The 18,401-nt window shown below is 34.1% G+C and overlaps 1 protein-coding gene across 1 annotated transcript in view; it reads right to left on the minus strand.

Moving 5' to 3' along the window:
• CNBD1 (cyclic nucleotide binding domain containing 1) overlaps positions 1 to 18,401 on the minus strand; it is a 156,338-nt gene that overhangs the window by 113,731 nt on the left and 24,206 nt on the right. Inside the window, exons 3-4 of the mRNA XM_004680016.1 lie at positions 14,078 to 14,191; positions 7,630 to 7,788 (exon numbers count right to left, since the gene is read on the minus strand). Coding sequence (XP_004680073.1) covers positions 7,630 to 7,788; positions 14,078 to 14,191 — 273 coding nt within the window. The remainder of the gene's footprint in view (positions 1 to 7,629; positions 7,789 to 14,077; positions 14,192 to 18,401) is intronic.

The following is an 18,401-nucleotide window of genomic DNA, read 5'->3' on the forward strand; positions in this document are numbered from 1 at the left end:
TTCCCACAGTTAGGCCTAGGATTTGACAGTTAAACAGCAGTCAATATGCCGGTATGCGATCTGGTAGAAGTAGTCAATCTTTCCACAGTCTTCTACATATATTATGATTTGGGTCTGAACTTTATTTCCTATGTCTCTCCAAATTCTTTCTTCATGGCTGGAGATAACAGTTCCTAAAGTACAAAAGCATTCTTCTATGTAGACCTAATTTCACACATATGACCTAAGACATCATGCTTAATAAACTGGAGACTAACTTTCAACATCTTGAAAGTTAGTCTCCAGTTTATTAAGCATGATAATAGTCTATAAGAATAAATAATTGCATTAGGAAGGCTGCAAGGGGCAGCATTAAATTTTGTAATGAGAATTTGCATTGTGTGATAATTTCAATAATTGTTACAAGAAATAATTTAGAGAGATATTCTATTCTATTGATAAATCTGTAATGCAACACATGATAAAACTCTTATTATAGCCATTCAGTTTGATGTCTCAGAGTATTATATGTGCTTTCTACTATTTATAAATCAAATACAGTATGAAATAACTTATATCAAATATTTACTAAAATATTTATATGAGGGAAAAAAACACTAACTTGAAATTCAAAAACAGTCACCCAAGACAAGAAATCTACTCTAATATTCAAATAAGATAGATCTTACTATGCACTAAATGTTTATGTCTTTCCAGAATTTATGTTAAATCCTCACCCTCAATGTGATGTTAAAAAGTAGAGGTTTTGGCCCTCCCTGGTGGCGCAGAGGGTTAAAGCACTGTACTGAGAAGCTTAAGCCACTTCCGCATGAGTTCGATTCCCGCCTGCCCGGGAGGAGTCCACATGGCGTGGCAGACCTCTCCTGACCCGCCCGCTGCTCCCCTCAGCAGTGTACTTTGTCGATCTGCCTGTTCTGCTCCCCACTCTGTCTCTGGTGACTCCTCTCACCCTCTGCATCTCTGGCCTGTACCCCAGTTCTATATGAATAAATAAATCTTTAAAAAAAAAAAAAAGTAGAGGTTTTGTGAAAATCAACAACGATAATCCAGAGACAGTCTACGAGGGTAGAGAAGGAAAATAGGATCAAAACTGTGATGGGAAGAACACATAAGAATATGATGATGGCACATGGGTGAAATGATGGTGGAAAGTCCACAGGGATTATAACCAAGATGAAAATATGTACAAAATGAAGAATGATATAAATAATAATAATAATAGGAAAAATTAAGAAATTAGGTGATGAGGGCAAAACCCTCACAGATGGGATTACTGCTTTTATGAATGATACTTCAGAGAGCATTATGATCCCTTCCACCATGTAAGGACAAAAGATGGCTACTTAAGAAGCTGAAAGAAGGCCCTCACAGACACAGAACCTACCTGACCTGAACATCTCACCCTCCACACCTATAACAAATACATTTCTGTTGTTTATAAGCCATCAAGTTTATGGTATTTTGTTACAGCAGCCTAAATCAAATAAGATAGTGATCTTTCCTCCAATCATACTCAAATATTATAAGTCATGACTGCATTGAATCTCTTCTATGAGTGATCACAATGTATATGAAAGCTACATAAACATAACTGAGAGAGTCTCAATGCAGACTTTGTGGATGCTGCAGATTGAATGCAGGCTATGGCATTTTGTTTAGCAACACAAGTGAACTAATATATACCTACCACTGGAAAAACTAACTTTTAGAAGAAATTTGCTCATTTTTAAATAATAGAACAAAAATACAAGAATATATACTTTTAAATACTAGATGATTTGTAAACAAATCATCATAGTAGTTTCTTAAACTCCAGTAGAAAATATCACTGGCCACTTTAGAAATTCCTATAGTAAATATCTCTTTAATAATGAGTAGCTATTACTTATTCATAAGTGTAGGACAATTTTTATTATTTCTTGAAGGAATAAAATATGAAACACATTGTTTTTCATAAATTTTCATAAGAAATACTATTTTTATGAGCCTTATTAAACATTATCAAAGGGTATGTAAGATTATTTGAAAAAAGGAAGATTGGCATGACAAAAAGCCTATCACAGACCAAGTAATATTTATGGAGATTTTCATTTCTAATTTCATTTAGGCTTCACAAGAACAATGATCCTATACAGTTAATTATTGTACCTATTTTATCGATTAGTGAATTGAGTCATTAAACACTATCAGGAAATTCATTCAAGGTCATAGATTTATTAACTGTTCTTTTTGCTGACTTTAAATTCCAGGATTTTGTAATATGTATATCCAAACTGTAACTCTCTCATGGCCACAGATAAGAAAAAGCTCAGTGTTCTGCTCATCTGTGTTATCAACCTGCTATCAATAAGTTAAAAAATTTCCATCCTTTGCTTACTCATTTTTCTGGCACAAATAATTCTCAAAATTCTATCTCCAATTTATACCATAAATGATCACTATTTCTGTTAGAAAACTACTTATAGCATATGTCCCACCATTGATCTGTGCTCCCTTTTAGTTTCAAATAGAAACTTCTTTTCTTGATGAAAGGGTCCTCCAATTCAATCAGAATTCACTCAAACTAAATAATAGAAGTAATAGCCAAAGTATTTTTCTCTCATAAGCACACAAAAATATAACCTTTAATATAGGTTAAATCTGTAATCCCTCATCTTACATGGAATTTAATTAGAAGACAACAATTTAAGAACCATATTGCATTTGGACTTTAAACAGCCTGAATTCAAAAAGCAAAAATTCTGATGTCCTTCCAGGGAGCAATTCCTTTGAGTCATTCCTAGGAAGTGGCTTTGCATCACTGCTCCACTGGAGCATAATGATCCTCAGCTGCCTCCTTCCTCAAAGGAAATATCTTTAATTGGAGAAAGTAGAAGAAAAAACAATTGGGCCAAGTTTTCTCCCAGAGCCTTAAACTGCTTTTCACAACTCATCTATACATTTGTCTCTTCTCCTACCCTTCCACAACCCCACAAATAGATATGTGTGTCACTTATTTTCAGAAATTAGTCATTGATAAGAGACCAATTATCTTTTTCTAAAGCCATTCCTAAGTGTGTCATAAATGCTGGTGGTATTTTAGACAATGCAATTAAGCACTAACATATGAGAGAATTGTAGGGTTTCCTGTACTGTCCTTGTCAGTGGTTAGATCAAACAAAGAATCTTGTGTGCTTCTAGAGTATTAGTTGAAACCTGCTCATATCTTTTAAAAATAAATAAAGTTATATCCTACATGTCCAGTAAAACCCCCTAATAAAAATCTAAGCCACAGACCACTCTCATTTAGACCAACTCCCTATGTCAGATAGTCTTCTGACCTGTCACACCAAATCCCCTCCTGGCACCCAGTGAACTTTCCATGCAATTCCCATTGTTATTTAAATCAAGCCATCTTGCCAGTCACCACGACTAAAAACCTACCATGGGCCCTCCCTGGTGGCATAGCAGGTTAAAGCACAGCACTGAGAAGCTAAAGCTGCTTCCCCATGAGTTCGATTCCTGCCTGCCCTGGAGGGACCACATGGTGTGGCAGACCTCTCCTGGCCCACGCGCTGCTCCTCTCAGCAATGTACTTCGTATATCTGCCTGTTCTACTCCCCACTCTATCTCTGGTGAAGCCTCTCGCCACCCCTGAGCCTCTGGCCTGTACCCCAGTTCTGTATGCACAAATAAATAAATCTTTAAAAAAAAAAAACCTACCATGACCTACAAGACCCTAATTGGTGATCTGGTTCCTGGTTGTCTTTAAAGCCTCATTTCCACCTCATTTCTTCTCCTCATTCATATACTTTGGGAATTATTGTCTCCTTGCTATTTTTGTTTTTTTTTTTTTTATTTCAAATCATGTTGCTATACTTGGCCTCTTCCTCTTGTGTTTCCTCTGCCTGAACACATTTCCAATAGTCAAACGATTGAGTACCTCTCTCATTTCATTAAACTACTTGATCAGCATCACCTTTCATGAGGACCTCTCTAATCATTTCTGTAATGCTTTAGGTTCCTACTTTCCATCAGTTTAAGTTTCTAGCTTTTATCACAATAGATATGTGTTTATTATCTCTCCAGCTCTCATATTAGAATGCAAGTTACTGCTGACAGTAGATACTATGTGTTCAACACTGAAATTCTAATACCAAAAAACACTACCAGAAACATACAGGATTTCAAAAATATTTGTTGAATTTCTGAAATAATGGGTAAAAAATAAAATCCATCAGATTTATTTAGAAGCTAATTCCAAGTCATGTTTTACTTCATAGATTTTAAGATTATTTATTCATGGACCTTTCCCCTCTCCCTTTGAAATGTTACCCATTTAATAATTTCATGGAATCTCAATAAAATTGTAAAATCACATTGCTCTCCCTTAAGCACTTGGCTAAGGGGTATACAACAAACTATAATAACCTCATTTCCTATCCCTGAAACTTAAGTGTGAACCCGATAAATATAGTTATAGTGGGTTGATTTCAAAACCTGAAGGGTATTCCACAGTTGCTCTATTCCATTTTCAACATCTATTTGTTCTCTCTCATTTTGGAAACTGCCCAGTAGTCTTCCATAGGTTTTCCCTGTTTAGCTTTGTTTTAATTAATGAAAGTCTGTTTCTTTTGCTTACAATGCCAAACCCTAACTAATATACATAATCTTTATAAAATATAACATCCTAAATATACAAAATGGAACAGTGACTCTTTAAACTCTTTTTTGTCTCTATTGCTTATCTCTTCCTCCCACACTCACTCTGTTCACACAGCTCCCAATTACATGGTATTCCCCAGTTATCCAAATCCTTCCTGAATGGTAGCATCTCCCAGATGTACCCTTCCCAATTATTTTAAAGTTTCAAAACCACATATCTTCACTCCCATCTCAAACTCTTTGCTCGGAGCTGCTGAACAGAAATTAACAAGTAATCAACATGATTAAGTCAAATCACACCAAGTTATCAATAATCAATACCTTCTTACTCTTAGTCAGACATCCTTACACTTCTTCAAAATAGGTTGCTATTACTCAAATTAACTTCTATTTGTCAGTTTCACTTATAATGACAAAACAAATTTTAGAGAGTACAACGTAGATACCATTTTTAAAATGTGTTAAAACACATCATTAACACAAACCTATTGATCATGGTCAGTTAGCTAAACATAAACAGAGGGCTAAAAGACCAGACTACTTCTCCATCAATAAACAAATTTTAGTGAAAATAATTCTGTGAATATACATAAAACATATACATAAAGAGTAAGTGTTATTAGCAGAGTAACAAAAGATTAACAATGTCACCAAATATGCCTAACAAATCCTAAGTGGATCCCGAGTCCTACTCACTGAGTTTGAGGGTGAGAACAAAACCAAAGGTTTGATTTTAGCCAACAAAATATAGAAGGAGTAATGGAATATACATACCATTGATTAGATCATTACTATTTCATCTTAGCAAATAGAGAAAGTTATGAGGAAGTATGAGCAAGTATCATGAGTCAAAAATCTGTAGAGCATTAGGATTTGAAGGGGCCCCTCAGCTGAAAGCCCTCAGCTGAAAGGGAGAAAGTAAGAAACTTAGTCCTGCAACCACAAGAAACTGAATTCTTCCAACAATACAAGTGAGTTTGGGACAAGACCTCTTTCTCCAGAAAGCAGCCCTGAAGATACTTTGAAGTATTATAAGACATGAGCAGAGTGGGCCCTGCTAAGACTTTCCCATAGAGATTATATAGATAGATATAGATGACATATATATTTGTGTGTGTTGTTTAAGCAACTTCATTTATGACTTGTTACACAGCAATTCAAAAAATGAATACACATTAGTGTACCAAAGACACAAGAAGATCAGAAGTATGTTCTCTAGAAAAACAGAGATTGTAGAGTTAGTATAGGTATTGCTCTTTTATTTACTATCTTATATCCACCTCAAGTATTGATATGAAGATTAATTTGAAATTTCAAACATATGGATTAAGGTTTTGTATATAAATTAAACATCTCATGAAGGTGATTTACCTTTTCATTAACTCTGGGATTATAATTCAATGATTGTCAGTCCCACACATTGGCACCAGTCAAGACCTGCCGTATAAAGAGTCATAGTAGCCAATTCTACACTTGGAGTATCCAGTACTTCAGGATCTCCTCTACTTACCCACATCTTCTCATATCAGGAATGGAATGGGTTCTGGAAATAAGCACCAATCCAACATCTATATTCCAGGGTATTTGAAACTATTTGTTAATCGGACTCTATGAAGGTCCACATAAAGATGCAGTAGTAGCCTCTCTGTCTACTAACTTTTACGTTTATATAATGTACAAGCCTGGATTCTGCTTCTGTCATTAGTCCATTGCTAACATGGTATTAAGCTTTAATTATTTTGTCATTCCCATGCTGACTTCAAGTTAGGTTCACATCCTCATATTTGACCCCGGTCAGTCACTTGATCACCTTCTACATTTCAGCTTAGAACCTTCATTATCTGAAAACTGCTGCCTTGTTATCTTTAAAAATATAGAACTACCACCACCATTAAAATTTCTGTAGTCCAGAATAATCTGAAATCAGCAGTGAGTGATTCATAGATTTCTAGATACTTAAAAATGTTTAAGTCAATCCAATTTCAATCAACATAGTTTAATGAAATAGAACTAGTTGTAACAACCAATAGCATTAATCACTTTCAGCCCTTTAGTGGTTCTCTGCCAGTTAAAGCATACTTGCAACACATTCATTGAGCACATCCTAATTTCTATTTTTATAGTTTACCAGTTTAATTATAACCCTGCATGACAGATGGCTATGATTTCCTTTCCTATATTTCCCTCACACCTGCTTTTCTATAAACTAATTAGTATATTTTTTGTTTGTAAGTAAAAGAACCATAGATCTGATGATTTTCAAAATTTCTGGAATCTCTAATCATATTTTCTCACATTTTCACCTGTATAGGGGGAAAAGTGTTTATACTATAGAATTCCCAGTGTATTCCTTCAAACATAAATGTCTCTTCCTTTCATGCTTCTGGTCTTCCAAGACAATTCTAGCCTTAAAAGTTTTACCCTAGGTTTTGTTTCTACTGCCAATTCCAGTGTCACATTTTACCAAGGTCCCTTTCAAATTTAATTTTATTCACAAACTCAACACCATTTCTGGATATGAGTCTCCATTCAGATTTAATCCCCTTTCTCCTCTCCTCCTCCAGGTAGTTTTGTTACCATCACAGCACAAAACACTCAAGGAAATTAAAGAGGATATAAGCTAAGTTTATTGCAAGGTTCTGTGATGGGAAAGAGTTTAAATTCTATGAAGTGCTGACAAGTAAATTAATGAAATCTTAGACATGATTTTGATTTAACATAATCAGTAAATAACATCTATTTTGCTTGCAACTTAAAATTGAAAATGCTGTGTCACAATTAGATACATTACCAATATATCCTAATATGCCCTGAAGGTTGAATTGCCAAAGATTGCATTCATCTATAAACAATCTCCAGTAATTCCAGCTCTACTAAATCAACCACTAATGCTAAATTACAACTGAAGTACACTTAACAGTAAACAATTTTTGAGTATTTAAATGAATGATTCAATAACAAGAAGTAACATTTTAAAATACTTACAATTTCTTTAAAATAGCCAGGAATTCTACTAACTTCTCTTCAAAATTTTTTGGTCCATATAAAATGCCACCATGTATTTTTTTTATATGGACAGCTACATTGTGAGAATCATCACCAGGTTGTTGGAGTTGACTTTCCTCTGTATTTTCAGCAGGTTTTCTAAACAAGGAAACATAACATTTTATGGTTTTGCATATTGTACAAAGTTGTTTACAAAAAAATGTTATTTTGTTTTCTAGAGTAGAAGTGTACTGTACCTAGATAACTTGGCATTTTTATAATATTTTACCCTTTCAAACCTTGGGGTTTTTCCATCACCAGTAGTGTAGTTATACACATTACTCTATTAAAGTAAAAATTAGTGTATGAAAATATTTTCAATGTATGGAGTTTAACTACACATGTGTTAATGGTCCTAAGTGATTGAAATGACTTTTATAATAAATTAGGTGTATATAATTTTGGGAAATAAGTCAATGGCTAAAAGCATTCGCTTTATAAAAATATATGTCTTTCAGTTTTTGCTCCTTATCAACAATTATAAAAGTCGTTTGTTTGATGTTTGTTTCCAACTGAAAATTATTAACATTTTGTAAGTGGTCATCTTATTTTACTCTTGCTATAGTGCATTATGTACCTAGGTCCCCAAGAGATATATAAATGAATGACCATGTAACATTCATTTATCTAGTCAAACATTTCTCTTAAGAGGTCACTGAAAAATCCAAGGGCAAGTAATCTAGCAAACATTATTCACCCTTAACAAAAAATAGTGGAAGGAATGATAAAAACCCAAGTAATCATAGATTAGTCACCTTTAATTATACATGGAAAGTTTAAAAACATAAACATATGAAAAATAATAATAGTAATCACCACAATATATATACAACTAATATGAGAGTATACATATTCTATATCTTTATTTAATATTACAATGGAACACATACCAAAAAAAAAACTTTTAATGGTCTGAGAATAACAAAGGATTCATTTATCAGGCAAATTAATAACATCTAGAGATTTTTACTGGCATTAAACTTTACTAAAAATTTAAACTACAGCTATTTGTAAAACAGAAAAATGGATATGAAGTTGGGTATATATTTTCTCTCAAATAAGTGGCATGAATTGCCAGTTCAATAAAGATACAGCATCTTTTGTCAATGATATGATTTAAATTTTAATTGAAAAGCACAATTTTGTAAAAGTTGTACCTACTTCTATAAGTTTTATGGTTGCCCAGTACTTGAAGAATTTTTTATGAGACCAGTAGTGATAAAAAATAATTAAGATTTTTTGTGTTGCAAAAAGAAATGTTAAAATGTGCAAAATCTGGGCCTTCCCTGGTGTACAGCGGGTCAAAGCACAGCACTAACACACTAAAGCCGCTTCTGCATCAGTTTTATACCCCCCGGCCGGGAGGCGAGCCACATGGTGCCACAGACCTCTCCTGATCCGCCCACTGCTCCTCTCAAAAGTGTACTTCCTCCATCTTCTTATTCCGCTCCCACTCTGTCTCTGGTGAATCCTCTCACCAGCCCTGCTCCTCTGGCCTGTACCCCGGTTCTGTATGCATAAATAAATAAATTTTTAAAAAATTTTGAATTTGGCCCTCCCTGGAGGCGCAAGAGGTTAAAGCACAGCACTAAGAAGCTAAAAGTCACTTCTACATGAGTTCAATTCCCACCTGACCCCAGGTGACCACATGGTGTGGCAGACCTCTCCTGAACCTCCTGCTGCTCCCCTCAGCAGTGTACTTCCTTGATCTGCCTGTTCTGCTCCCCACTCTGTCCCTAGTGAAGCCTCTTGCTGCCCCTGAGCCTCTGGCCTGTACCCCAGTTCTGTATGCACAAATAAATAGATCTTTAAAAAAAAAATTAATCTGCGAAATCTATGTGATTCAGTGGACCAGTGTTTTCCAAATATTGAAAGTATGATAATTACAAAATCATGCAAAGAATGGTAATATAGCCCATTCATAGCGAATAACATAGTTTAAAGACACCAATGTTTCTAAATTGACCATATTTAAGTCAAAGTTAAAAGGCCTGAGCAAATTCAGGTGATAGTATTTAGGTCCAGTACTTAGCAAAATAAGATTTAGCATACAGCATATTTCACTCACTCCTCCATTATTGCTGTAAAACATGCATTGTTGACCCCATTTTTAGATAAAGAGATTAAAACCCAAGTTTTGATATAATTTTCATAAGGAAACAAAATTTGCAAAATGCATAACTAAAATTCACATCCAAATTAGATTAGTTCAGAGAGGCATCATTACACTTTTTCCTGTGTATAACCTTGGGTTACAGGTCTTGAAAATATTTTTCTTTACAGTAACAAATCTTTTTAACCATCTCTTTCACTTTTTTGTATATCTATGTAAATGTAGTTAGAACCAGAGAAATATATGGACTTTGCAATTATTTGCTGAAGGATTCCTTACTCATTGTTTTAGGAACCAAAGTCAGCCTCATTTCTAAAAATATGGTTACAAGCAGTTACTTTTAGCAGCACTAAGTTAACTCTGAGAGTTTAACTTAATTATCACTAGTAATAAGGCAGTAACAAAGCTATGGGAAATTTCCATCTAAGGTTGTAAATTGGTGAACTGCAGGCTTTGTCTTATACTGAGCAAGAATGCTGACTCTGTCCAACACATTGCCAACATATCCAAAGTTAAAACTGAGGAGTCGAAGGCAAGTTGTATTATAAAATCTTGACAGTCAACATCGGAATCCTGTCATCGCTTATGATGTAAGGAAGAATATTTTAAAGTTAGACAGAGATAAGCAGTATTTCCCTGGTTTCTACTAAATTAATGCCCATGCCAAACTCAAAATTTTCTCTTCTCATTTCCAAAAAGCAATAGAAAATCCACAGCTAGAAATGAACAGTTGGACTCAAATATATTTTATAAAAGAAGGTAGCCTATAAATTGTCCAAAATTTATGACAAGTTATACATATGTAAATATGCAAATCAAATTAGAGATTATTACACAGATTACTAAGGATTAATTGAAATTAAGTTAAAATTTGAAAAGTTAGAATATCTGAAAAGCACTCTTAATATAAAAATGTATTAACATATATGTATAAAATAATTATCAAATACCATGTTCAACATGGTACTAAATTCCCTCTACTCACAAATCAATCAACAAATATTCATTGAAATCCTACTCCAAGCAAAGAAGCTATCTTCGCCTCCATTATCTCAGCTCACAAATATGAATAATTCCAATTTTGCTACTTTAATTTCTACCTAATTTTCCACCCACAGATTACTGATGAATTGATCACATATTTGTATGATAAGGAAATAAATATTATTTAATTTTATATGATCTATGATTTTGCTCAGCTTTCTTAGATTAAATATTTGGTTTTATTTACGCATTCACCTAATAGCTTTTATCTAGTTTCCTGCCCATACCATTTCCACTATCTATAAACACTTTTGCCTTAGAACTGATGCACTCTATCCCACCTCAATATAGGAATGATTAGTGTTGACCACTAAAAAATAAGGCTAGAACTCCATTCCAACCATTCAGCTATACTGTCACTCAAGCTGGGCTTAATTTTAACTTATTGATGAGAAACATTAAATGCAGAGAAAATGTGCCTTTTGAATTTTAAGAATTTCCCTTCTTGATTTTATAGTAATCTCAAGCAGATCTTAATATTCTAGTTAACCAAGGAAGAAATGGGACACCTAATTTTGTAAATGGAAGGACTAGTTGGGGAGATAAAATGATCAGTTTCTTGAAACCTGACACACAATCTGGAAGATGCACTAAACTTTCAGTTACATCTTTTTGAAGCAAAGAAATGACTGACTTTGCATCAGGATGGCTTTCCCTTATTAGTTGTATATGATCTTTGATAAATGGGATGAGTAAGACAAGCCATCAGCGTTTATATGACTTCTTAGATGAAATCGGTTCATCATGTCTATTAATTGGCAGGTACTATCACCTTTTCCATTGAAATATTTTTTTTCTATTGAAATGCTGATCAGTAATTACATGCAACATGAATGGTACCAGCTGAGATCTACCGGCCCCTTAAAGCCTAGATATGATGTCAAGAAAATGCAAAGCTCTCCCTATGATTTCAGCCAGTTCTGCTGGAGATTATATATTCTGATGTTACTTGTCAACTGTACTACTCCCTCAATATTCTTTTCCCACATCTTCTTTACCTAGAAAAACTGACCATTTCTATATTTCTTCAACAAAACTAAAATAAATGCTCAGAGCATTTGTAAGTGTACTGGAGCTCATCAAATGCTGGGGGTATCCTAAGAGATGTTACATTACATATATCATAGTCCATTACAGTTACACTGCATATGATATAACCCATTAAAAGTCTTTTTTTTAAGATTTATTTATTTTTGCATATAAGAACTAAAGTGCAGGCCAGAGATGCCAGAGGTGAGAAGATTCACCAGAGACAGAGTGGTGGGCAGAACAGGAGCATTGTACAAAATAAACTGCTGAAGGGAGCAGTGGTCAGGACAGGAGAGGTTTGCTGCCATGTGGGTCAGCTCCCTGGCTGGGGATGGAACTTGTTCTGCAGTGGCTGCAGATAGCTTCACAGTTCTGAGACTTAACCTCTTGTTCCACCAGTCTGGGTACTGTTACAGTGTTTTTTTTTTTTTTTTAAAGAACTCTTCAGGTGGTACTAATATGTAGTCCAAGCTGAATACCACAGCCATAGAAGATTAAGCTTCCTCAGGAAACATGTGAATGTTTCTACAGCACCCAGGATGAGACTTCTTTTAGAGTGGGAGTGTTTGAAAATCAATAATCCTCATTTTGGTTCATTTCCTCAGTTTCTGTAACATTCTTTTTTTCAATGTGCCTCCAACTTATATCTTCCCCTTCAAATTAGTATTTACTCTGTCCTTTTTTTCTGATAAGATGATAACAGATGGGAGTGCTGAGGGTGATGGAAAAGAACTGTACTTTTAGAGATAGATATTCCTAAAATAGTACAAAGTATCATGACATATGTCTTTCTAAAGTATCTGCAACATCAACTAGGAATTTTTATAAAAAGCAAATTAGATAATAATATGAATTCAGGTCTATTGAAAATTGTTGAATTGTTACCCTCCCCAAAGGGAAAAAGCTATCTCATGCATCAAATGTATGTAGTTAATAGTCTATATTATTTACTATCATAAAATATACACAAATTTAAGGTTAAAGTTTCATTCATCAAATCTTACACCTACAAACCCAGACAGACCTTACGTGGTACCATCCATAGTCAAATATAACAAACTTAAAGATGCAGCATTAAGTCATTACTGCATGACATTAATTGTAGTGAAACACTGGACTACCTTAATAGCTTGGCCACCTCCTAGTTTCTATAGCGATAAGTGCAAGTGTTTTCAGTATCCATTTAAAATGTTACGTATTGCTCATCATCCCTACCTAAACAGTTATTGCTCCAATAAAAAGCATATCACAGTAAAGAGTGATCCCTTCTCACGTATTTTTCATCACATTTAGTGCCATGTCAGAAACCTTGAGTAATAGCATAGGACTCAAATAAAGTACCACTAGTGATGGAAGAAGTGCTCCCAGGAAACAGAAAAGTCATGACATTGCAAGAAAAAGCTGAATTGCTTGAAATGGAACATAGATAACACTGATGTAGGTACCCACAAACAGATGATTCATCTAATAAACAGACAATGTAAAATGACAGTCAATAAATACAGTACAGTATTACAATTGAGCTTAAAATCTTCTTTACGATTTTCTTAATATTTTATTTTCTCTAGCTTACATTATTGTTAGAATACAATGTACAATACATATAACATGCAAAACATGTGTTAATTGATTATTTGTGTTACTGCTAAGGCTTTGGCTCTATAGCAGGATATTAGTAATTCAATTGGGGAAAGTCAAAAGTAATGTGAACTTTCATCAAGGGGTTGGTGCCCCTAAGCCCCAACTTGCTCAAGGGCCAGCTTTGCATTTCAATACAGGTTTGCCTAGAAACAAGTGCCCAGTGCAATATTCTTCCTATGTGCCTTTCAGTTGCCCTGCGAAGTCTTTTATTCTATTTATAACTAGTATGCATTCAAATACCACCACTTACCAGCAACTCATCATTTCCATGGAGAAATTTCTGATGACACCTTATAGAATACTTTGATTCTTTTCATAAATACTGCCATTCATCAGTAAAAGGTAACACTTCTTTGAAAAAACATTTAAATAGCTAAGTTCCTTATCAGTATTTTTGCTCAATATGAAGATAAATTTTCCCTTACTTACCACTCTCCATTTCCTTCACTGCTCACTAGCACAGAATGTGGGGTTCAACCAAATTCAGTATTTGAGTTACTTGTCTTTCATGCACATACACACCACTGTCAACCTTTCTTTTAAAAGAAGACATCAAATTACCTTTTTCCCTCCAATTTGAGAAGTTCAGGCAGTCTGGGCCTTTTCTTCATAAATATTTTAGAATATTGCTTCATAAAATCATCATGAGCTGATAGAAGGGGGCCAGAAACGTGACTTAAAAAAAAAAGACAAATATAGAAAAATTAAATTTTAAGTATGGTAATAACTTCCAAAGGGAAGATGTAACTCAATAAGTAAAATTTATTCTGTACTATTGAATCTAAAATCAAATGAGAAATATATGAAACATAAATATGCTGCATTTCAAAAAATTCACTATAATAAAAATTGATGCCCTCCCTGGTGGTGCTACTGAAGTAGCTTCAGCACGAGTTCAATCCCTGATCCCTGGCCAGGGAGGTGACCCACATGGTGTAGCAGACTTCTGCCTTGTTCACTGCCCCCCTCAGCAGTATACTTCACAGATCTGCCTGTTCTGCTCCCCACTCTTACTCTGGTGATTCCTCTCACCACCCCTGTACCTGTGGCCTATACCCCAGTTCTGTATGCATAAATAAATAAATCTTGTTTAAAAATCCACTATAATAAGAATTGGCTATGGTATACCTTTGTGAGAAATATTTTAAGAAATATATAGCAACTGCAATGGCCAAAATTACAACTTTTGTCTTCTGTAATTGATTAAAGCTCCTACATTATAAAAAGCTTAACCCTTAGGAAATAAGCAGGCAAAATAGAAAGTTCTTACTAAATATACCACATACATCATCAAAAATTCTCTGAAGTGATTCACAGGTAGTTTATATATACAATACTAGAAAGTATACTTGTTAGTGTTGAATCTGAATTATTGTAATGATTTTATGAAATTTCACTATTCACGATTGGTTTAGGACTGGAGGAAAGATGTGTTGGACCAAAAAGTAAGCAGTTTCTCAATCTAGGTCACTGTACTCATCTGACATGCTTATTACAGAGGGTGGAGTCTGGCTGAGTTTAACTATTTTAAATGTCCTCCTCCAGGTGATTCCTATTTGCAGCCAGGTGTAACCTACTGAAAATATTAAAATTGCCAATAACAAGATCCACTGCATATAGCCAATTGTCATTCAGTGTCAGATACGACATTTGTTTCTGGAAAATCTGCCTCATTCAATTTTCAGTTGACAACCACTATGAAAAGTTGGTCAATTTTTATAATTGCTAAGCATTCATCTTGACAGCTGATTAGAATAATTATCAAAAATGATCCACTTAAAAATGAAAACAAACATCTTAGTCAATATTTGTACCTTATGGCGTAAACACAAAATACTCAAGAGAATTTGTTTTTATTCAACTACCCATGTGAATAATAGTATCACACTATAAAATACATACAAAAGTTTTTTTCATTACCCAAAGTACTTAAAACACCATATTAATTTTTATACAAAATAAATACTATATTCTTTACAAGTATTGATTTAATTTAATTGATCCAAACAAAGCCATATGGCAATGATTTAATATAGCATTAAGTATTTTCATTCCCATTCTCATACTATAGAAATCTATTGACCAAGAATCTAGTCTTTTTTCAAAACCAATCAACAGTCATTGAAAGCCTTTTTTCTGTTCATAATTCACATTCTATAATCATCTATTCTACAAAATCGACCTATTATATATTAGGTATTTGTTATATGACAAACCATCATGCTAATATCTTTACATTGCTTTTGCTCACTATATGTAACTTGACAAGGTTGGTATTCATTCTTGACTATTCTCCACCTGAAGAAACTGCAAATTTAAAAATTACCTAATTCATATAACAAGCATGTAAAAGTACAGGGTACAAAGGAAAATTGACTTCAAATCCCATTCTCCTGACCTCTTATGTATACTGTTTCCCTAAGTAAAGCATGATGGTTCTTACTTTGTGTCGGGCACTACTCTAAACAATCTACATGTACCACATCATTTAATCTTTACACAAATAAATTGTCTGCTACTACTATCATCTCCATTTTGTAGACAAAAAAGGAGAAAAATGTGGTCTCTTTATCAATATGGAGGTCATGTTGTAAGATTTATGCCAATCTGTGATCTAAGTTAATTATCTCCTGAGTGATTAAAGGTTCATAACAATATCCTCTCACTTCTGTCATTTTCTATGTATGACTGAGTCACCTGCATCACCTACTCCTTATAAATATTCAGTTCTTGGTGGGGTACATGGATTCAATGTCTGTGACTCATGGTTGTGTCTCCAAAGCAGTGTACCCAAGAAGTGAAAAGTATAAAAGCCTCATAGAGTCAAATGCTAGAGCTATCTATATGCCACTATTTCCAGAAAGAGAAACTAAGTGCTCTATGATGCTATCAAGTTTGTTCATATCACAAAAATCTAATTTGGCAGTATGCTATTTCTGAGTTTTCTGTGTTGAAACAAGTGTTCTATGTGTTAAAACCATCTGAAATTTATATAGGAATTCCTCTATTATGGATAAAAGTAATTAATAAGGACAAGTATGAAAGAAACAAACAGAAATTCAGGAGCAAAGACATATTTAGAATTACAGAGGGCTGGAAACTAGATAATAGATCCAAGTTACTCCTTGATACTTAATTCTTTCCAGGAAATATTTTTCATAATTTTCCAATTTATGGGTAAACACTGCTATAGACAAAATTCAACACTTCACTGCAGCTCAACTGCAAGGAAACTCACCCATAAGGAAAGAAATCCAACTTCTTCAGAAGAAAAAAGGGAGATGTATACAAACCTATTGTTTTAAATGCTAGAACTATAGCTTTACATACCAGAAATCTAGAGCACTTACAGGATGCTCTATAATCAAGTATGATAAAATTAAGTCAGTGGCTGATCAGATATCAAAATGCAGGGACTCTGGTAAAATTGAGAGCGCATGCCCAAAAAAAGAGAGCCATGATTCACTTTTAAACTGATTTTTGTCATGGTTTTAAAAATAAGCAGATTCTTCAGTTTTTGGTATGCTTTTTTAAAAAAAGAAGCCAGAAATATGAACTCCAAGTGAAAATTTCTGAGATTTAGAGGTTAGTAACTGCTATTGACTGAACTGTCTTCTCCCCAGTTCATATGCTGAAACATTAGTCTCCATTGTGGCTATATTTGTAGACAGGGTTTTTAAGATATAAACAAGTTAAATGAGTAGATAAGTATAGAATCCTCATCTGGTATGACTAGTAGCCTTATAAATAAGAGGAAGAAAGATCTGTCTTCAACCATGAGCAGCAAGTAATGCACATGAGTATATATCCAGATATCAGCTGTCTAGAGGCAGATAAAGAGCTCTCACCAGATATCGAATTGACTGGCATATGATTTTGGACTTTCTGATCTCAAAAACTGTGAGAAATGTATTTCTGCTTATTAAGACCATTTATGTTATGCGAGAGCAGATGAAGACAGTAACTTAATAAAATTAATTGCTGTGTGAATGGAAGTAAATCTTTGACCTCTATGCTAATTACATTATTCAAGTGAGGTCAGGGGAACTAGCTCTAGTTATATAAACTTGTCAGGTTCCACAGCTACAAAATACATAGTTACTTCCTGCCTCCTTTCTTAGATTGTGTCTATGATGAAAAAATGGAAGAATCTTAGTTTTGGGATGAAAACAATCTAAATTTACACATAACTTTTTCTACTTTATATAAGATTTAGACAAGTAATTTAAGCTTTATATGCCTCATTTTTCTTATCCACAAAGTGATCTATGCTGAAATAATAATTGCAGAACTAATGTTAACTGATTTCATGGCTATCTATCTCAAATATAAATGATACCCCAAACTGTGTTTTCTTCCTGGGCAAAGAGCTATATTTGATTATATTTGCCAACCTCCCTTGCAGTTAGGTACAATCACATAGCTGGGTCCTAGTTAATGTAAATCATTGGAAGAAAAGTGGAAGATGTGACCACCTGTAGGACAAGCTCATCCAATCTCTCTCCCAACTTAAGAAAAAAAAAAGTCACACAGGAGATTCTCCATGTCTTTCCTCCTTCCAGTTTGAAGTAAATAAGCGGAGTGTACTTAGAAGCCATATAAATGACAGAGGAACAAAAATTGGAAAAGGCCTGAGTTTCTAAACCAGAAGAGCCTACAATCAAATATTCTTACAGTGCTTAATGTGAGAAAGAGCTATTAAAATTCAAGATTCAATGCCCAAAAGTAGATGACTGGATTAAAAAGATGTGGTACATATATACAATGGAATATTACTCAGCAAACAAAAAAGAAACACGTGTCTTTTGCAGCAACTTGGATGGAGCTGGAAAAGATCATGCTTACTGAGATAAACCAGAAAGAGAAAGAAAAAAACCGGATGGTT

The sequence above is a fragment of the Condylura cristata genome, unplaced genomic scaffold (genome assembly GCF_000260355.1).
Source record: "Condylura cristata isolate star-nosed mole 26May11 unplaced genomic scaffold, ConCri1.0 scaffold00009, whole genome shotgun sequence".
NCBI lineage: Eukaryota > Metazoa > Chordata > Mammalia > Eulipotyphla > Talpidae > Condylura > Condylura cristata.